The sequence below is a fragment of the Protopterus annectens genome, chromosome 7.part0 (assembly GCF_019279795.1).
Source record: "Protopterus annectens isolate FY-2018-M chromosome 7.part0, PAN1.0, whole genome shotgun sequence".
Taxonomy (NCBI): Eukaryota; Metazoa; Chordata; order Ceratodontiformes; family Protopteridae; genus Protopterus; species Protopterus annectens.
In genome coordinates, this window is record NC_056739.1 from 1756310384 (window position 1) to 1756333330 (window position 22947).

Here is a 22947-nt window from a genome sequence, read left to right on the forward strand (position 1 = left end):
AAAATGGGAGGTTCTGACCTTTGCATTTGCCATGGGTATGGTTTGCCCTGGCATCTGTCATGATTCTACAAGAAGTGTCCCACATTGGCCATTTGATAAGGTGGCAACCCTAGTCTGTCTTGCCTATGTGTGTGCAATGTGTATACATGTTGAGGCCCTGTGAGTAGCTGCTGCCCCTAAATAACCAGCATGTGTCTAAGCATGAATGCTAACCACCATTCACATTTGTAGGTACTGACCAAGGCTGTGGTGCATGTAGATTAAGTGCTGTCTGTCATTGACCCACCAAATGATGTTAACACACTGCAACATGGTCATACACCAAGTACAGACTGATGGCAAGTTCCAGGCCTCAAGCTAAACACAGAAAACTGTACCATCATACCACACTGTTTGCCACATCAATGGAAACCCCCTAAACACACAATCTGTGTTGAGAGACCTAGGTACTCAGGTTGATAACAATGTCGCACTCAATCATCATGTAGCGACAGTGGTCAGAAAAGCCTAGTGTGTGGTTCACCTCATAGGTAAAGGGATTGCATCCAGAAAAAAAGGTGGTCATTACCTCTGTATAGTCCTCAGTCAGTAGACCAATAAGTTACAACCATGCCCTGTGGGGTCTGTATCTATCCAGACATCTGCACCAACTGGAAAGGCCATGGTAATACCCACAAAGGTAATCCATGGCCTCCAACACCTGTCCCATGCAGACAGGCTGGAATCAGTAGTGCTCCAGTCAGTATCAGACAGGTTGACCAGAGGTGGGCAATGTTGTACCCTGGCATTCAACAGCTGCCCCATATATATGTGAGTTTAACTCCTCACACATTCCCTGCATGTTGGGTGCTGTCACCAAATTCTCTAGTGATGTGGACATCCCCCAAGAGGGTCTCATGCAGATACATGACAGGTGCCAGAAATATGGCATCAGGCAGCATAACACGACATGCAGTGTCATCCCCTTTGGGGAGAGTGACGTTCCCACATATCACAGTACTAACAACATCTTAAGTATGCAATCAGTTGAGAGATTTTCGTGCACACAGGTTGATGGCAACATGACTTTTGACCACCATGTTGCTTCCATTGTAAATAAAGCCTTCTACATGGTCTACCTTATACATAAGGGTATGTCATCCAGGGACATGGGATTCATAACATCCCTGTATTCTCCCCTAATAAGGCCCAGTAGTGAGTATAATGCCCCTTTCATCATGTATCTCACAAAGCACATGCAGCAGCTGGGTGGATCACATAGGTTCCTCACCAGTGAATACCAGGCCCTCAAAAATATTCCATACACAGATAGGCTATAAGTCCATCCTCTGCCAGTGCCATTAGGCTCCTCAGAGGTGACCTGTGTCTGGCATACAAGGCAATCACAGACTCCACTTTGATAGGACTGCTGCAGAACTGCAAGTCAAGCCCCACTCCATTAACCCATATACATACCCTCAACCTAGTGTGTAACATCAACAGGACTTGTTGGGGGGGGGTCAGATGTGCATTCCACACACTCACCCAGCTGTGGAAGGGACACCCTGTCCACATCAGGCAGAGTACCTATATATATATATATATATATATATATATATATATATATATATATATATATACCTTTTCAAGGGAAACCTGGATGAATGGATGGTTAACAAGACATACACCCTTAGGATACCACCTGTGTCTCTGTTGGACTACGGCATAGAGTGCTGACTTGTATACACATTGGTTAAACCCTGGGCTAGGCTTATGAGGGCCTCAGGGCCAATAGCCTAGTAACCTCGTATGATCCTAGGTATACAAGTTATGGCCCTGTGTGCTGTGATGGACTGTGTTATTATGTGTTCACATCTATCACTGTCATCTGCTGTGGTGTGCCCACTATGGGTAATATACCAGTACCATGTCATACAGCTACCATCCGACAAATAGGTGAGTGGTACTGCAGGTATATGGGGATAGTCCAGCAACATCTGTGCAGCACAATTACAGACAGCATTGCAAACATGTTGTAGGTATCCTGCTTGTGGGTGTCCAACATTTACAGTAAAACAGATGTTTGCAGAATGTGCACATGTGCCTGATATATGTGGACCCTCTATCAGACAAATGTGGATGTCTGGAAAACAGTTGGACAATATGTAATGGTTGATTCCAGACTGTGGGGAATCTGGCTGTCACACATCAGACACCTCAGAAAACAGTTATGGTACTTTAAAATCTGGTACTGTATTCATTCCGTTACGTTGCATGCTCAATATGTACACTCAGTTGCTGAGGTGGAGCTTGTGTCCCCCCACTACTACTGGCTATAACCTGCTGTCCTGCTGTAGGGGGTCAACAGGTATGCTAGCCATAGCTCTCAGGCGATGATATACAGGTGTTAAGTAAACAATGGCCTAGCCAGAGTATGTCAGGAACAGTCACGGACACCTGGACAATGTTTGAACCATGCCTGTGTGACATTCACAGACAGACAATACATCATGTGATATGTCAGATGTATCCATCACTACTGACTGTCACTATTGTCTAGTACACAATTCAGTAACATTCATACAGGAGATGGCCATTTCTGGGGAACTCAGGGACCAGAGCTGTGATCTATGTCACAGCAGACAGAGCCAAAAAGAAACATGTAGCTGCTAGACAGCTGACTAACAGCAACATGTAATTCCAAGATATTTACCACAGACCTCTATTATTGTAATCCCTATTTCCCATAACTGCATCCCCCATCTGCATCTCATTATATGGGGAATACTATTATATACCTGGTATAGTGCTGTACTACTGTATGTGCAGAAATCCTGTGGTAGAATGCTTAGAAAGCACAGTCTGTTATCATAGAGAAAGTCACAGACCTGTGCACCATAGGCAGCAACATTGCCTTTTGTAGGCAATGCTCATGAACAGCTGATTGCCTGTGCACCATTCTGTGGCTCAGACTTGCTAATTGCATCCAGTACAACTGGGTTGCATTTTCATTAGCCAAAGTCATGGCACCACAGTGCTGTGTTTGAGGCCTCCATATAGACCTTGTCTCTTTTTCTGTCCTGTGAGAAGGACATTATCGAGCTGTGGGGACTACAGCATCACACAGGGTAGGTCGAAATACTGTCCACTGTTTGGATTTATGTAGTATGTCCACAGTTTTGCATGCTATGTTTGGCCATTGTGAACATAGTTTCTGAATATGTGGCAGTTTACTGTTTAAAAATGTAGGTTGAGGTCAATAAGAAGAAAGACAGATATGAGTGTTATATGTCATTTTCATCAGAATATGCATGCTGCTGCAGTAACCGATGGTCTATCAGCTGTGTATGTTTGTAGGGGAAGACTTTGACACATGTCCCTTTCACTTGACCATTACCCCACTACCACTTTCTGTATGAGCATGGTATACATTCCCTGTTGTAAGTGTTTGGGAGGTATGGTAGGTCTGCAGCAGGAAGTTGAACATATTGATGCATATGTTGCAGGCTGCAGCTCCTGCATTCTGCCCAGGAGTCATACTGGAGATTGTGAACACATTGTGGGACAGCAAGCTGTATATGTGAGTGAGGGAGCAGTGTCAGCTCTGTTGTCACAGCACAGCCAGGGTGAGGGAACCCATAACAGTCCATGTGAGGTATGTGCCTCTGGTACATATGTTATGTAACAGTGCCATCCAGAGAGTGGTAAGCGACATTTAGGACACCTATACATATTTGTGAAGTGTGTCCCAACCTACAAGCCTTTGAAATGCTAATGTGGGTGGCAGTGACTGCAGTAGCAGCAAGCCGTCCGGCTTAAAATTGCCCAACTCAGTCATTTAATTGTTTTGACAACCATGTACTTCACATGCAACACACTAGAATGGAAGCTAGGACTGTGAGTTGAAAATGTTAAACATGCTAGGAATGTACCAGATTGAGTTATGGAGTCAATACTACAGCAGGTGTATTTGCAAGACATATGTGCAGGCATACAGTCTGTTACACAGGATTGGTATGAACATCTGTGCTCGGATCGGTATGATGTGTGACACTGAACTGTCTGTCATGATTTCATATTCTCAGTGTGTACTGAGCTGGAAGTACTTCAGCACACAACTGTGCCAAATGTAGGTGGCACAGCTCTGGACATTCCCCAACAGTCTGTGCAGTTGTTAGCTCTACCTGAAATCCTAGGCCTCACATACATCCATCAACATTTATTTGTCTGTGTACTGGTTTGGTCTCTGCATCACGGTCCCAAGTACGTTGTCATTTTTTCCATTATATGTACAAGCAGTGTGTCATTGGCAATAAGGATATGTTTCTGGAAACACATGCTGTACTTCAAAGTTGAGTGGCCTAGTGGGCTACTGCACTCTGCTGTAATTGAGAGGATCCCATATTTGAGACTTGGTGATGCTGACATTTTTTCTGATTTGCATCACTGATAATCAAGATAAGTTCATGGAAATACCTGTTATTCTTCAAAGCCGAGTAGCCTTGTGGGCTAATGCAGAATGTCATAGTTGGCAGGGTCCTTGGTTGAAGACTTAGCAGAGTTATCATTTTGCTGATGTGCAGAACAGTGTCAGAAAGACTGAAGGTGAATAAAGCAGTTTTAAGTAGCTTTAAGTGGGTTTGCGCAATGTTCCATGATACGAAGCGGCGCTTAGCCCCACTTAAACCCAAGCTATTTCCAAAAAAAAAAGAAAGGAAAAAAGTGTGATAGGAAAGTGCTGAAATGGGGGCAAGCAGGGGGAAAACAATGTGAAAGGCAGGTAGGGATGTGCAGGATGGGTGTAGGAAAGGACCATAGCTCTTCATTTCTTCTACAGCAACAACTGTGCAGGGTGTGAACAATTTGGAATTTGGAGTCTCACATCCCAGAGGGAGGGGTGTGGGCAACATAACTTTGTTGATTAATTGCTGTAATGATTGATTGTGGGCAGTGTGGGTGTGGGTGAAATGGAGAGCTATGTATGGGGTGGTATTTTTTGTGGGACAGATGTCCATTTTTTTTCAAAGGAGAGAGTGGAATGTTGGGGAAGGAATATAGGTACATGTGCGGAGGTAAGTTGGGCAGGAGAGGTAGCATTTGCAAACATACAAGACAGCATACGGGTGGTGTATGACACATGAGGGGGCAAACACTTTGGATGGGGAGGGTGTTGTGAAATCAGAGAGCCAAGTGCCACCAGACAGCAGCAGTGGGATTGAGCTTCCCATCCATTGGCAGTTAGCACTGCTCCTTCACGGCCCTGAAGGTGGCTGTGCTGAGGTCTGGATGATGTGGCCAGCCTGCCCCTCCAGGTCAGCCAGTCTGCCCTCAATCCAGTGCAGTTGATTGTCCAAATCACGCTTTACAATCCTGAGCACTACCCCTGGGAGCTGTCAATGAGTGGCCACTCCTTCTCCACGCCTGCTCCCAGAGGGGGAACAGGCCCCATCCCATGAGGTGGTTCCACCCAAAGGTGGTCCAGGTCCAGCAGAGGGGACAGCTCCAGGTTAGGGACCCAGTACTATGGCCAGTAGAGGTAGGGTAGGTGGATCTGCGAGAACCGGCCTACTCAATCTAGCTATGGTGTTGAGGTTTTTCAAAGGTTATAGGTTAGTAATGAAGAGAACATGTGGTTAGTTGTAACAGCATGCAGAACAAATCACATAACCCAGTAACGTAACATGCCATAGCATATAGAATACAACAATAGTTGGGATAACAGTCAGTATTGTAACATCATGCCAGTAACAGTTATGGCATAAGGCCAACAACATAGGTCATTCAACAAGGTATGTTAGTATGCTAATAAAACACAAGGCCCAATGTAATGTTTTGTGAACAACATATGTCAAACGTAAACCATACCCAATGTATAAGAATTATAAATTATGATGCAGATAAGGGGTGGGGGAGAGAGAAAACAATGTAATTACTACCAGTATAGGCTATATTGTTTGCAACACAACTCTTCTATACTCTACAGGTCTGCCCTTACTTTATGTATACAAGTGCCCTATACCTCTCAAGCTATCTGCATGGGACAGTAAGGATCAAGCTGTAACACCTACAGGTGCACAACTACAGAGATTATTACAGTTCAGGGGAACATATGTGACTACCAAGGAGTACTGTGGACTAATGTAGTGTGACTGTGCTACTATTCAGATAAATCAAGTGGCTGTTAAATCTGTGTCCCAGGGATTTGGCAACAGTGATCACAGTCGGTGACAATGTGACACTTGAGAAACATGTATCATGCATAGTACAGAGAGTTTATGCTTATCATGCCGTCCTTGGCAGGCATCGAGTTAGACTATCAGTAGACATTCACAAACACACCAGGTATACAGCCGTATTAAGACTTCTTTTACTTGTTTTAATACTTTGTATTAGTATTATACATGTTGACTATTTATTTACTGCAGTCTTAGCACCTTGCTGAGCATTGCTGTTAACACTCTGGTACTTCTAGACACACAAATAAGTAACCCATTTAAACAAATAATAGAGCCATTTATTTACTTGTAATTCATGTGGGAAGAATGTCTGCTAACAATACATAACAGTTTCTATTAATATTTAGTAGTACTTCTCCCTGGATTCAAACCCCAGTCTGTGTGTATGACAAAATGTATATCATACCTAATGTGTATCACGCTGAGCTACTGAGCCATTGCTGAATATTGATTGAGTAATGTATGCCTAGAGCTCAACTGGTAACAAAGTGTGACCTGGTAATAGAAGGGGAGTGTCATACAAGACTGCAGTGACACTTGATCTCACATGCATGAGATTCATGCATGACAGGGATAGTATGTGAACTGTGTATTAATATTTGGAATGTAGATGTACACATATAACCCATAGTGGATGGGAATATGTGTGATGTGTACAGACCATATCGGACTGCTGGGTTGCCTACCTGACCCATATATATTTGCAGATGGTATATTTGCAGTCTACAGCTATTAACAGTATCATGCTTGTCTTCAGCAGCATAACTAAATTCAGGAATGCATATAGCTGAAATACAATGGTTGACATAAAACAATCCTGAGAGAAGCACACTATAATACTTTAGCCATTAGTATTTTAGGTTCAGATTTTAGTGCAGAAGAAATATGCATTATATCTTGTAGTACAGCTCCACATCTACACTTCAGCAAAACATTTTTTTATTGGTTAACCTTCAGTCACTTCATGGTATTATTCCTGTGTTCACTTCACAGCACTTGTAATCTTTATTTCTTGACCAACGGCCCAAAATACACACAGCATTTGGCAAAACTCAGCTTTATTCAGGGTGACATGAAACACTGGTATACATCTAACAGTCTTTATTGATGAACACTTTAAATAATGCAGGCATTGAAAGACAGCTGTTATTCCACAAAGTATGCACAACTAACTTTATTCCCTTAACAATTCTGAATGCGCTGTACTTTATTTCCTTACAATTATGAATGCAGTTGATGTATTCCATTAACATTTATGAATACAGTTGTACTTTCTTACCATAACATTATTATTAATACAGTATAAATTTTTATTTCCGTAGCACTATTAATGCAGTGGTAACTTTCTTTCCTTAACATTAGCAGTTTCATGCTTCCATCTATATTGAGCTGTAGCTGGCATTACTCACTTATATCAGTCCAGGTCTATGTCCACATTCATTGCAGTACACTCACAGTAGAATATACCTACTGGCAGTTACTACTGTACTCGTTCTTATTTATATTACTATATATTACAATATATATCTGTATTTACCACACTCTTGGTGCAACCTGGTCAGGCACCCTGCATGGGCCTCCAGGTTGTGAGCTCTCTCCTCTGCAGCTGTGGAGAGATAATAAGACCATTATGCATACCTGTCTATCACATATTCATACTACCATTTTGCAAAACAATCTTAGAATACTTACAAACTTGTGGGGCATTGTCCACCCAAGCATCTTGGATCCAGGTGGCCAAGAGATCCCCCTTCCTATGCTTCAGCTCATCATAGAGGTGACACACCTGCTCATTTGTGCTGGGGATACCAGTTGCACTGGTGAGGTCATGTGCCAGCTAGTCCCAGGACTCTGATTTGTATTCTGACCCTTGGTACTGGCCCTGCAGAAGCCAGATGTCATGGTCTTTCATAACGAGTCCAACCATGACCCTGGACTCCAAAATGACTCACCGCCACACCCGGCAGCATGCACCTTCTCCAACTCCTGCCATAGCTCTTGCACAAATCAACTCCAACAGGTTCTGGCTGTATTCCTGCCCATTCAGCTCAAGGCTGTTTTCCCACCCTTTGCCACCATTAAGCCATTTCTAAAAATGCAGCACTTCGCTTAGCAGCATGCAAAGCCACTGAGCTCAGTCGAGCAGTGCTTCAACTGGCAATGCTGAGCAATGCTTAGCAGTGCCCAAACCAGCTTAACTGAGCTGAGGTTTGCTTAAATAGGATTTGCTTAGCAGTGCTCAAACCAGCTAAGCAGAGATGCATGTTGCTAAGTACTGCTAAAACTGGTCCTGTTTAAGCACTGCTTAGCTTGGCTTAGCAGTGCTTAGCAGAGCTCAGCTAAGGGCAATCCACCTTTCAAAAAGATAAAATAAAAAAATATACAAAACAAAATAAGATTAATAGTACATTATTTATTCATGACTAATACTTTATTATTCTGTTTATGTATTGCACTTCTATATTTCCTGACCTTCTGTATTTTAATTTTTTTATATTGGAGTGTGTATTTTAGGTATTGTGCACCTGTGTGTAACTGTATCTTTTCTCCTTGGGTCTCCACTGAAAATGGACTTCTGGCCTAGCTGGACTAACCCTGTTAAATGTCAATACATACATAATTAATAAAATAAAAAAAATCTATAGCATATTGCTATCAAATGTAAAAAGCTGAATGGTCTGTCTCTGTATTCAAACTGTGCACCTACTGAACAGAGGGCAGTGACTCTAACCATTCAGCTAAGAGGACATGTTGGAAACTGCTATACATTTCCATATATCTCCTCACTACGTTTAAACACTGTGCCATGCCACTCAAACCTGCTTAGCTATGCTTAAACATGACCTTTGTGGTTAAAATTAAAAGTATCCGGTTTCTATTTTTAGATGTCTGGCACATGTCCATTGCTAAGTGCCACACAAACACACACACACACACACACACACACACACACACACACACACACACACACACACACACACACACACACACACAAAAAGGAAATAACATATTTTACTTTTATATTTCAGTGCCATCTGGCACTTTAACAGTGCAGTGGGTTTGTTACTCATCTCTGGACACTGTCACACACCACATACTCTGATTCTGTAACTGTTACATGGCTCTCTCTCAGTAGCGTGCCTTCATTAATATGCAAGGCATGCTGCCGAGGGGGAGCCACAGCCACAGTACACTCTGTGCTGGCTTCTCACTATTCCTACACAGAGTTTATTAAGTCCCCTGTAGTGAAAGGGCTCTGCATGTATGGCAAATGCAGGGCCAAACTAAATCAGGAACAAGACACAAATATCCAGCACTGAGGTGTAAATGGCAAAAAAAGACTCAGAATTTTGAGTCTTTTTTGCCATTTACACCTCAGTGCTGGCTATTTGTGTCTTGTTTATTAAGTCCCCACCTATGTGTTTGTGGTGGTGTTGGGAGGGGGGTCTGTGTCATTCCTTCCACAGTCCTTCAACTGAATCCATCATTCCACTTCATTTTACATAGTGACTGCTTTGCTTCCATAAAGTCTGTTATTAATCATCTGTGCATTTGTATAAATTTCACTTTATCAGAATTATTTAGTAATAATTTAACATGAGCATTGCTCTTCAAATGTGGTACAACCTAACATGAACTAACAATCATTTCCTTAGGACAACAAACAATATCCAGTATTTAACTATCAGGCTTAATACTGCACACTATCTGGCCTGTTAGGGTAGTAGCACTTGTAAGGATTTGTAAGACTAATGCAGAAATAAGGCTGCTAATTCCACTGTTTTCTGTACCAACAGAGCTATGCCTAAAAGCAAGGCACATCCAAAAAAAAGTTCTGCATCTGGTAGGCAATGAACACCATCCACCCGCAAACCAAAATTCACAATGCTGAGAGTGAAGCTGTACTGCAGACCCTCTGCCTCCATGGCCTTTTGGCTCTTTGTTGTCCCTGCCACCAGCCAGCTATACTGTGACTGTGTGGGCTGACATTGTAAGCAGTGTCAATGCAGTGGATGGTCAGGACCATAGCTATGAAATGGTCCACTGTAGGGATACAGAAATTATCCATTCTGTGGCCCACACAGCAAAAGACATGGCACAGGAACATTGGGCAACAGGTGGTGCACTATTGGCTGAAGCACCTCTTACAGAGATGGAGGAGTTCCTGGCCTCTATTAAAGGAGTACCATCTCCACAGTGTCCAGCTGTGGATGCCCTGGGTATGTAGTCCTATTTTATAGTGTCAATAGCTGTAACTCCTTCTAACCTCTTAGTTACTCTAAATGTCTGACTTATAGTATACAGGTACATCAGGGATCTAAGTGGTGCAACCATCTGTGCAATGTATGGCCAGGTATATTAGATGTTATCATATGCTTAGAGTTGTAAAGATATCAGCTGCATTTGCAGTTGTGGTGCAGGGTCATACATACACTGAATATTTTTTGCTTTAGTGTATTTGCTGGTGATGCTTTACCTGCACCAGCACTGTGGAACTGTCCCTGTCTGATGTTGGAGGATCTGAAACTTCTGATAATAATGGAAAGGATGAGATGACACATTCAGGTGATGTAGGGTATGTGTTTGACGAAGGGAGTTTGAGCACTACATCCCTTACATAGACCATGGACACAGTCACTATGCCATGGGATACCAAGAGTACAAAAAAAAAAATCTGATAGAGGACAGGTTGAGTAGATAATACACATCAAGGAAATGTGGTGGCCATCAGTACACAGATGTCTAAATCTGCACCTATCATTTGTGGGCAGGGACATTGACAAAGGGATATGGCTACTCCCGTATCTCTGAAGTTGGTATGTGAATGACTGCAACGCAACATATGGCAAAGCTATCATGGAAGTGCATGCTGGTACCTCACAACCATGGCAGAGATAGTGAGGGTGATGCAGGGAGTGCATGGTGACTTATGGAAGGGCATTCTCATATATGTGATTCATTGGATAGACTGAATCACATTCTGGACAGTGCAATGTCTTTACTAGTTCTACTGGCAAGGGTGAAGGACTATCCTTTCAGATGGTTGTCTAATGCATTCACAGATGTTAACTCAATCCCTCCAATGGAGTTCTGAAAGTGTGTACTGTAATTTCCAATGGGCGGAGCTTAAGCTTTTGATAGAAGAAAATTATGTCCTTACATTTTAAACAAATGCTCATATCTCTGGAACCATACTAGCTACTAAAGAAGTGTAAATGACAAACTCTTCAGCACAACCAATTTGCTAAAGTTCTTTCTTTTAAGTAAAACATGACTGCTGTAGTATTCCATGCAGGCAGGGTAGAAACATACCAACGGTTTGCAACAATTTAAAAGAAGACATTATTTATGTATTTATTAAAATAAAATAAATTCAAAAGGGTTGGAGGCAAGGCACAGCAATGGGGCCTGAACTTGTTTTTGTTTTTTTTGCTCTTCACTTGAGCTGAGGGGATAGGGTGCTGTTTGAACCAGATACACTTCTGGGGCACAGAACTACTCATCTGAATAGCATTTTCTCACTGCATGCAAATCTGTTGCTGCTGGAGAAATTGTTGCTATGTTATTTGTTTGTGTTAAGCTGTGAAGATCTTGAGCAACAGCATTTGTATTTCAGCAGATATGATCAGTAAACCCTTGTAGCTATTATGTCTTCTGGAGCATCATTTATTGATCTTACAGGAGGTAGAACATAGAGTGTTGCTTGCTGCAGCTAGCATCTGGAAAGAAAGTGTCATGCATCAGGTAAACAATGACTAATGAAGAAGACATTATGAACGTTTTAATATTGCAATGTGTGTATTTACTTATTGAGAATGTAGCCATTAGCAACAGTCAGATAAATAACTCCTGCCTTTGTAGATAAATCATAACAGAAATGACACAAGTTCTTCAGAAGTACAAAATTATTGCTGTCAATATCAGATACAGGATGGGTAGAGCTGGTGGGGGTTGCAGGCACACTGGCATGGTCTCCTGTTACTGGAGTTAGTACATTCAAACATTTCCAGTTTCCAAGGATACTGCATGTTTACAGTCACTAGTTGATCAGCTTAAGAGAGCAGCTTCTAAAGACCCTCTATACAGGGGAATAATAAAGACTAAAGTTACAAAGGCCTTTTTGTCTATATTGGTATAGTGGGGACTGTGGAGACTGCCACTCACCGAGGGGGAATTAGCTCCAATTAGCTCAGTATTACATTAGCACCAGTAATAGCTTCCTGGGGTTACAGGTTCAGGTTTGATTGTCACATTTATGATCTAATGGTTTTTAAACATCCTGATTGTCATAACTCAGTGATGATATTTTCTAGACAGATATAAATTAATTTACTGAAGCTGATCTACTTAACAATAGATTGACTTTAATACAATTGTCAACAAAGATTGATCCTAAAAGATGAACCATACAATATGCATGTTCCAAAATGCAATGTGTGTGTGTGTGTGTGTGTGTGTGTGTGTGTGTGTGTGTGTGTGTGTGTGTGTGTGTATGTGTGCATGTGTGTGCGTGTGTGTGTGTGTGTGCGTGTGTGTGTGTGTGTGTGTGTGTGTGTGTGTGTGTGTGTGTGTGTGTGTGTGTGTGTGTGTGTGCATACTTATGTGTGTGCGTATGAGTGTGCATATATGTGTGCATGGTATGTGTATGTGTGTATGTGCATATCAGCAGTGAGCTGCATATGTGCACGTGTGTGTGTGTGTGTGTGTGTGTGTGTGTGTGTGTGTGTGTGTCTGTGTGTGTGTGTCTGTGCATGTGAGTTTCAGTGTGTCAATGTGTTTGCATCAGTATGTGAATGATTGTGCTTTTCTCTGTGTGTGCATATGTGAGTATATGCATGCATTTGAGTACATTTTTCTGTGCTGATATTTTGTTTCATCTTGATATTTATGTTAAGGAATGGCATCTTATAAAAATAATACAGAAAAAAAGCCTAAATGTCATACTTAAGAACTTGTTTTGCCCATCATGTTTCATAAAGCAAGTTTTCCTTTGCAGTGTGTGATATTTAATTCTGCATTATGACATTACAGGAAACAATGTAATGTAATGACTCTGAAATTGAGACGGAATGACTCTAAAGTAAGAATGTTCCCGTGCTAAAAACTGTAAAGACTCAGGTAGATTCCATATACTTCTTCATCACTTGCAGTAACATTTGCTAATTTGGGATCTTCTGTAAACAAGCGACACTGACAGAAATTAAATGCTGAAACAATGCTAAACCACAGCTGGAACAGAAGTGTCAAAAAACGAGACTGAGAAGAGAGAGAAAAGAATAGGAGTTCCAAAACATACCTTCATGGGTCCATAGACTTCAGTGCGATCAAACATTAAATTGAAGTAGTCTATATTTTTTCGGAAAGATTGCCAAGGCAGATACTCTGTTTCTAAAATGAGGTATCTTGAAGTGTTCAGGGCTAGTGCTACTGGAATATGTTTAGCCCTAAAATGGAAACAAAATACATATTCTTACAGTGCAGGCAAAACCATGTAGAAATGAAACTGATTCCCTTAAATGCTATACTATGTGTCCGGTTTGAAAATTGTCTAGACACCTTCAGCAAATGTTCATACTTTATTTATTTTATTTTGCATTTGTTTAGTAGTGCGGTATACTGATCACAACTAAACATTTGTAGGTACCGTCCAGTTGAAGTAATTCACAAGAAATAATTGTAAATGATAGGCAGTAAGTTGTACTTATCAAAAACAGAACCAAAAGCAACAATATATAACAACAATTGTTCAGTAGCAACAGTTATGAGAGAAATGCAGATTTTACCATTTAACATGATAATATTTCTGGTTTATATCATGGTGGAAATGCTATGGGGTAATGAGAGTCAGGGCAGAAGAAGGTGTGGGAAGTGACATTAAGAGGTGTTACTAGCCGAGGGAAAGGAAGGCTTAAGGCTAAGTCTCTTACATGACGGTGGCCTGCTGTGTACAAATACAGCATAATTTCTTTCAGAAGAACTTTTTTTAAGTTCAGATCTGAAGGTAGAGAAGGGGGATTTTAGCTCATTTAAGTTGGGGGGTGGGGTGGATACCCCAGATTTTAGGATCAAGGATGGAAAAAGAGTGCTCGGTGCTGTACAGTCAGTTTCTGAGGGTTGGACATGGGTGTCATTTGGGAGAAGCATCTTAGGTTGTAGTGTGCCTGTGTTTAGTATAAACTCTGGCAGCTAGTGGTGTGAATGAGTTAGGTTGGAGAAGCTTGAAGATAAAAAAGCCTGGTAGTAAGTCTACTGTGTGCTGCACTGGGAGCCATTTGGCTACTTGCGGACGAGGTAATGATGATCATAATAAGCTGAGTTAGTGAAGAAGAGATAAATTTTGTTTTGCAAGCAATCTGTTGCTTTGGAAATGGACTCTTCCCATCCATATAATATGAGATGCTGTCACATAATATAGGGATATATCCAAATCCATCTGGATAGTACTAAGAAGCTGAGTATCGTTATTCTTTATGAGAAAGGTCAATAGAATCACATTATTATTTAATTAGGATTATACAAGTACATGTGATTAATCTGTGATAAGGAACGTCAAAGGCTTAGTGTCGTTTTATACCATACAAACTTGCAATTCATTCAAAAATGTGCAATGCTGTGCACTCCTGTGAATGCATTAGTGTGAATCTACTTTAACGGCGAAGTCTTAATCAAATCACAGTAAAAATATATTCAACATTGTAAAATATTCTCCATCTTGTGTACGAAAAAATATTGGCGCAGAACAAACCATTTTTGCAGACAATTGCCATTACAAAATACCTGGACAGATAGTTCTGCCTGCTATATTTAGTTGTTTTTGGAGGTAAATTCTCTGACTCTCATGTTATTGTTTTGGGTAACTACTCTACTGCATAAATATAAAGTGTGAGCTGTGTCTTATTTGTCTATGAACAGAGATTAAATCACCATTTAAATCAATAAATGTTTGTTTAATACCTTATGCCTGAGCACTGTGCAAAATGTTGTTGTCATAAATCAAAATGAATCAGAAAGTCTAAAAGAAACATAGAATCATTAAAAATAAGAAGAGCGTTTACCAAGAGAATATCTCGCTAGTGAAATAAATTGAAAGCACTTTCATCTACTAACTTTTTTGACTGTCTGAGGTAGGAATAGAAGTTTGTCCATTGCAATGTCATTCTTTAGCTTTTATAGTGGCTGTCACTTAGATAGCCATTTAACATACTCAGTGTTATGTTTGAAGGAGTAGGTTACTTAGTGTGTTTTTTAGATGCAGAGATATAGTTCCTGTTTCTGAGCAACATTTTCTAGCAGGTGAGTGAAGTCTGTCCTTTATGACTAGTAAAAAAACTTATAATAAACCGACTGTAGTCATTAACCAGCATTAAAACATTCTATTGGCAGTGACATGCTAATTATTTTATTTAAGGTCATAAAGACTGGATAATAGCTATCTCCCTAGCCTACCTGATGTGACAGATGATGGGATAAACCCCATTAATAAATTAGGCAAGGTTTTAAAATGATCCCTGGAAGGCTGTTTGCCGAGAAGACAAGAGCAAATTTATTTTGCTGAAGTTTACTATTTTATTTTATTATTTTATATTTTATGAAACTGTTTATTATATAACATTTTAAATAAAGTCAACCTGGCATGTCAAGATACAGCTTCAGGTTTAAATCTGTGGGAGCAAAACTAAAATTATGGGTGGCATTCACAGACTGAAGTTTCACAGTTTCATAGTGATTATTCGTAAAGAGTACCACTACGCCTGTATGCAAATACAGTACTCAAGGTTATTTGTGATGATTACAGCAATGAGGAATCTTCTGTAAAGAACCCCCCACTTTTGTTAAATGTGTAACAGTGGTAAAGTGAATCCTTAAGCATGAGCAAAGTACTATATAAAGATGTTAAGAGCTCATATAATTTCAGTAGTGTTTGGGTGTTAAATAAGCACATTGCAAATACTTAAGGCAAGTGTTGCAAAGAGCAATTATTTATATTACATTTTAAAAAAATATAAAGAGGATTTATATGTTTTCTATAGAGGTATATTTATGTGTACTCCATGACTGTTTCCTTAAAAGAGTGGAAAGAGAAATATAAAATGGACTGAAAAAAGGGAGGTATAAAAAAAGGGAAACACAGAAGGAACATATCAAGAGGGTCATGCTGCAGGAGGTGGGAGAGAAGGGGTACTATATTTTTGGTGGGATTGCCCTCCCCCTTTGTTTTCAATTTGTTTTATTATTTAATAGGGTAGTTTTGGTAGGCAGTAGGTCAGAGGGTGTAGGAGAGAGAATTAGAAAAGGAGGGAGGTGAAGAGGAGTTTTGTACATGATTACATGTATTAACCAACAAAGTACAGAAGTTATTCCTGCATTTGTACTGACTCTGTGTGGATATTTCTGTATGCATTTGTACTGATTCTAACTGCCTTTTCTACTTGCAATGATTAACTAGCAAAGCAGAAAAAGCACAGATTTTCATAAAATATGACTCCTGTAATATTGACTATTTCTTGTTTTCTGCAAGTTGAACTACAAAGATATCCTGACTTCCTTCAAATTGTTATTTGTGATGTTTGTGTACAACTTACCGCTCTGCAGACAGGAACTTTCTTAAAACTTAAATTGCAAATATTTACATTGAAATTACTGCTTTGTACTTTGCTTGCATTGCTCACCTGCATTTTTAAGTCAGATCATGTAAAGTTGCAGTAATTAAAACAGTTTTAAATTTTGAAAATAAGGCATTGAATGGTACAATTATCACCATAAAAACAACTACCATATAGGGTTATTAGGTATTGAACTTTTATTATTGTCAAGTTTGGTTTTATAAAACTGCCTTGATACATACATTTTTTTTTAAGGAATTGTTTTACATTTTACTGCCATGGCAAATGAAAGTCTTTTATTAAATCATTTTTGTACTTTACTCATATGTTTTTCAGCATCTGTGCAGTAATGTAATCTTTCTTTGCAAAACTGACTTAAAGGTCATGCTTTACCCATTTATGTAAGCATGCTTCTTTAAATATTACATCAGTACCTTTTTAACTTCACTTTATAAATAAATAAATAAATAAATAAACCTTCCTGCTGGTATCACTTTTGATGGATAAAGTGTGTTGCAGCATGCTTGATAAGTATGGATTATACTGAAGGGATTATTCTACCCTTTCAAGGCACAGAGAAATTAGAGAAATATTAGGCTTGTTTGTGCATTCCCAATTCCAGCTTGGCACAGAGCAGCTCAGTACCTGCACAGCCACCAGAGGTCTAATTACATGAATCTGTTGACATACTCACTCATGCATTACTGGAATTCATAGAGAGAAGTAGAACTCAGCCTAACTTGCATTCTAAACGAGTAAATAAGCTTCATATTATGTGATGAAGTTTAAAACTGCCATATTTTGCTGTGATAATTCAAGTTAGGCATCGATTGTTTTGGAAAAGTGTAAAATTTATCAAGTAATAAAAAAACAGAAATAAGATTATAATTATTGAGAAGTTGTACATATTGAATTGATACAACATTTATTAATAGGAGAATTGTGCTTTTCACTGGTGTGAATGTCAGATGAAGCTGATTCATGTTAATAATGATGACATGAGTGTCATTTATAAACTGAAATTCATGACAGTAGCAGTGGAAATGTATGGGGAAGAAGTATTGATGCCAATGTGAAAGATAAATGCTTGTCATACGTTTTTTGAGATTTATAGATTATGCAATACCGGACATTAGTACATAATTAGAAGATGTTGCTATAAAATTTATTTTTATTTATTTATTTTTTATTTAGAAGACGTTGCTATAAAATGAACAATATTTTTATAAGCATTGTTGACAGACATAAGATGGTCTTACTTCCAATATATAAAACAATGGTTAGACCTGTTATAGAATGTTGTGGGTCTATTTGTGTATATGGCAGGGTGGAGTTACATAGACTGGAAAAAATGCAGAGGCATTGTATTAGAAGGATACATGGCATGATGGAAATGAGTTATCATAGCAGACAATGCATTATCCTTGTTTGCAATTAATTATAGGTAAGTCAAGAGTGGTTTAATTATTCTTTAAAAGTGTGTTAAAGATAGCAGTTTTGGGAATACTGTGGGTATTTACAGAAGAATGCATCTGTTGAATCCAGAGTTTATCTAAACCATCCTGTCTTGGTTTGTGATTTACTGTGGAATTGCCTAGTAAGAGAAGTTTTACTTGAATTTCTATTTTACTTTTTACCACTGTTTTTTACTGTTTATAAGAAGGAATGGATAGCCTGTAAACAGGAAGACTTATTTTGATTTATATTTTGTTGTTTAACTTTAATTTTTACTGTTTGTTGTTAGAACATGATAGGTTTTAGACAGGCAAACTCTAGGCAACAAAAGGGACCTAGTCAGCTATAAAGTCACACAGACTGCAGAGGGACAAACTCGAGCTTATCTAAACAATTGTGTCTTGGTTTGTGATTTATTTGCCTTTACTGTTAAAAAAGATGTGACTGCAAGTGATAGTGAGCAGAAGCTACTGTGTGAAGTAAAGAATGTCCAGCTTTTGTCTGACTTTCAGAACTTGTACAGTCAGAGCAGCAACTTTACTCTACTTCCTTTAGTAGTTAGTTGTATATTGTTTGCATGCTTTTTCTCCCAGGAGTTGATTTAAGTTCTCTTTTAATTCTGTGATAACTGATTTTGATTATTCTTTTCTTCTATAACTTTTTATTCATTTAAAGCTGAATTTGGATCTTTAAATGAGTATGCCATTAATGATTTGCTAAAGCACAAATATCTTGTACAGTGTACTAAATGCTATGTATATTTAAAGGTAATACCTGATAACACTGGTGATCTGTGTTCCATATGTCAAAAGTCGGATGATTTGCGTACCATTATTAGTAGTGAATCTAGACGTACTGATGACGATTGCACTTGTGCAATTAGCACAGCTTGGAGAACTGTTTTGCCATATACTAATGACTGCACTGGTGAGAAAAATAATGTTAGACAAACAGCAAATAGAACACATTTAGAAAAGGGTGTGTCTGTTGTCTGCAAACATCACTCAACTCCTGTGAAACAAGACATCTGAGGATTCAAAGTGTTTAGCAGGGAATAAAAAGGAAAGAGAAGAGGAAGTTCACAACAAATAACAAGGAAGGGAAAAAAACCTGAGAAATGTCTGTAGAGAGAATACATATTAAAGAGGATACTGCTTTGTTATGTAACACACAGATTACAGGAAATGATAACATTCTTTCTATCACCAAACCTTCAATCTACAGAAAAAGGCAGCATGTTTCCAAAAGAGAAGGTAGAAAAAAGGGGCAAAGAGCAGATGAAAAGGAAGAAATCAAAACTGGATGTGGAAGGATTGAAGAACATTACGGAAAGAAAAAAAGGAGAAAGATAGACATTGACAACATTGCTTAAGGTGCAGCTGCATAAAGCCAGTTGGATGCAAACTGTATGCTTGCAAATGTAATATGCAATGAAAACAGTGGGATTAATACGACTCGTGGTGATGATCATTCCTTTGTAACAACTGAGAGCAGATATTACTGAATTAGAAGTTGAAGATTCTTCAGTTCTGGTCTGGAAAGATATTCTTGTAATTGGAGATTCAATTATTACTGGAACTAGTATGTACATTGGCAGAAAAGATAATGAGCATCGAATTGTGTTAGGCTTAAAACGAGCAAAAATAGAGGATGTTAGACAAACCTTAGAATACCTTAATGTAGGGAATTATGGATCTGTTCTTACTGATGTCGGTACAAATCACCTCATCTGCAAGGACTCTCTGATTGTTAATAGGGAACTTACAGCCTTTTTACATAGTATAGCTTGTATTGGTGTTAGGACATATTTTTCTCAAATCACATATAGAAGGGAGTCCAGTCAGGTCACCATGAATGAAAAGATGTTTGGGTAAATACCTACATGAAAAAAAAATGTCCTGTTTTAAAAAATGGAAATGTGTAGAGCATCTGAGCCTAATTTTGGGCACATGTGTTCAGACAGGATAGTGTGCATTTGTCAAGATCAGGGAAGAGAATTTTTGCTGCAGATATTTTACAATATTTGACAAACACGAGGCCGGATTTTTCACAGGATGAAAATTTAACAGTTCACAGATAGCAACATTTGATGCATCTCACATTTCTGATGGTTGTTGATGCTAGTTGCATTAATAATAAATATTTATTATTGGAAAATTTGCTACATTCCTATAAGATCGATGTTGTTATTGTTTGTGAAATATGGTTAAAGAACAATGACTGGAAACCAGTTCTGTCATGGTATAAATGTTTTTACTGTAACAGACATTCTAACAAAAAATCAGATGGAGGTGTTATAATAGGGATTAAAGATAGTTGAGACCTGTGATTATTACATGTTCAGTGAAAACACCGATACTATAGATTGTATAATGTGACAATAAAGGCAACTCTGGAACATATAAAAATTACTGGAGTATATAGACCACCAAAGTCAAGTGCTGAAGAATATTATTGGCTGATAACTTAAATTTACCAGAAAAAGACTGGAATAGCATTAATTCAACAGTAGTAAGGAAATTATTCACAATGTATGTTCATGAACAGCAAATGCTTCAGATTACAAAAAAGACCTACCAGAGAAAGGGACATACTACATGTTGATTGTATTCCTAAAGAAATTACTATTTCATGTCAAGTTTTACCACCATTGATATGCAGTGATCATGGGGTTATAAAAGTTAATTTGTTGCTAGATAATTCTGTCAAACTGACATGTAAATCAATGCACAGATGACTAATTATAGATTATATGGAAACAAAACAGTCACTATGTAAAACTATTTGGAGTGATACATTCAGTGGAAAAACTGCAGAAGGAATGTGGAAAGATTTGAAGGAAAAATTGTTTGAGTGCAAAAAATAAAAAAAAAGTTTAACATCAGGACCTAGGCATCATACTTCTCAGCTGTACAGGTTTTCACAAAATGTCCAGATTTTTGTTTCATATTTTTTGGTATGTTTTTCATAAAATTGTGTTTTTCTGGCAAATTACTGGCAAATTATTGAGGGTTGAAGTCAGAAAATAAAGACTATTGTTTGAGTTTCAGACTTCATATAATTCAGAAAATTCATACTAATGTAAAACCTGTTATTCTAGCTACTGTCTAAGTTTGTAAGACCGATATTTAAAAAGTGTACCTATTTTGGGGCCTTTGTCCCTCCATTATTTATGGCTTTTGTCCAGCTTTGCTCCTATAACAGGTTGAGAGGTATGCTAGGCATACAATGCCAGGGAATATATTTCCATAAAAATAAGATAACTGATTAAGGTGAGAAACAAAAAAATATAAGAAATGGAAAAGAGGTGGAACTATAACATTGAAAACTGAAATAAACAAGGTGGACAAACAAATTAAGCATAGTGTGAGACATGATTAAGAAAAAAAATGAAAAAAATGTATATAAAGATATTGAGCATAATAGGAAAACATTTTATAGATACATAAGATGTGGAAAGAGTAAAGACATACAAATTTATAAACTGTATGTGGATTTTTAAAATTTATTCTCAGACACAACAGATTGTAGATATATTTACAAAAACAGTTTGTCCTCACAAAGGGGGTGATAAGTTGTTGTAGTAATATCCAGGCAACATCAGATACTGGAATCAAAATAGATTATATTGAAAAAAGAACTACACAAGTTGGAGCCAAACAAAACACTAGGAGGAGACAAAATAATAATGACCTGAGAACATTTCAGCAAGAACTTATAGCACCATTATATCAATTATTTACTAGGTCATGTAAATATGGGGAGATTCCTCAAAATTGGAGATGTGCGCTTATTAAACCTGTCTTTAAGGGAAAGGGGAATAGGACAAACCCAGAGTCATACAGACCCCGAAATCTACTTTCATGTTGTGGAAAAATAATGGAAAAGGCAATATGGGATAAGATATTGCCAGAACTGGAAGGGTTAGAACTTGAAGCCATATATCAACATGCATGCATTGAAAATAGATCGATTACCACCTGTAATATGATGTTCTCTAACAATATAATAACAGCTATGAATGAAAAATTGTGCTGTGATATAATTCATACAAATTTAACTTCAGCATATGACAGGGTCATATATAAAACACTGATCAATAAATTAGATCAACTATGTGCTGATTTACTCTTGATAAGATGAATAGTTGCATGGCTTGCAAATAGGATATGGCAAATATCATAACAGCAATTGGGCAGGAAAAGTTCTTGGTTACAATCTGGGTGTCCCACGGGGCTCTGTCCTAGGCTTTTACTTGTTTAGATTGTATCTTTCAGTTCTACTTTTTTCATCTGAGGTGTTCTACAGTCTGTATGCCGGTGATCTGAAATTGGGTAAACTGCTTAGATGTGTTACAGATAGGGCGTGTCTCAATAGAACTTGACTAAATTGACCATTTGGGCACATGAAAATAATATACTGATAAATACATGAAAAACTAAGCATATGGGAGACATAAGTTGAAATGTGAATATTTAATACAGTGATTGAAACTGTAGCTTCATTTAAGGACCTGTGTATATGGGTAGATCCAGCTTTGAGTTTTTTCTAATCGTATCAACCAATTGGTTAATGATAATTATAGAACTATAGGTTGTAAAAAAGATTTATGAAGTGTAGAAAATTAAAAATGATTACGTTCATAGGTTGGTACTAGGCTATCGGCCCTAGGG

General features: G+C 38.5%; 1 protein-coding gene across 3 annotated transcripts in view; it reads right to left on the reverse strand.

Moving 5' to 3' along the window:
* Positions 1-22947, reverse strand: part of LOC122807226 (aminopeptidase Ey-like) — a 1536433-nt gene that overhangs the window by 330322 nt on the left and 1183164 nt on the right. For all 3 annotated transcript variants that reach the window (XM_044078305.1, XM_044078303.1, XM_044078304.1), the window contains exon 15: positions 13513-13660. In XM_044078305.1, coding sequence (XP_043934240.1) covers positions 13513-13660 — 148 coding nt within the window. The remainder of the gene's footprint in view (positions 1-13512; positions 13661-22947) is intronic.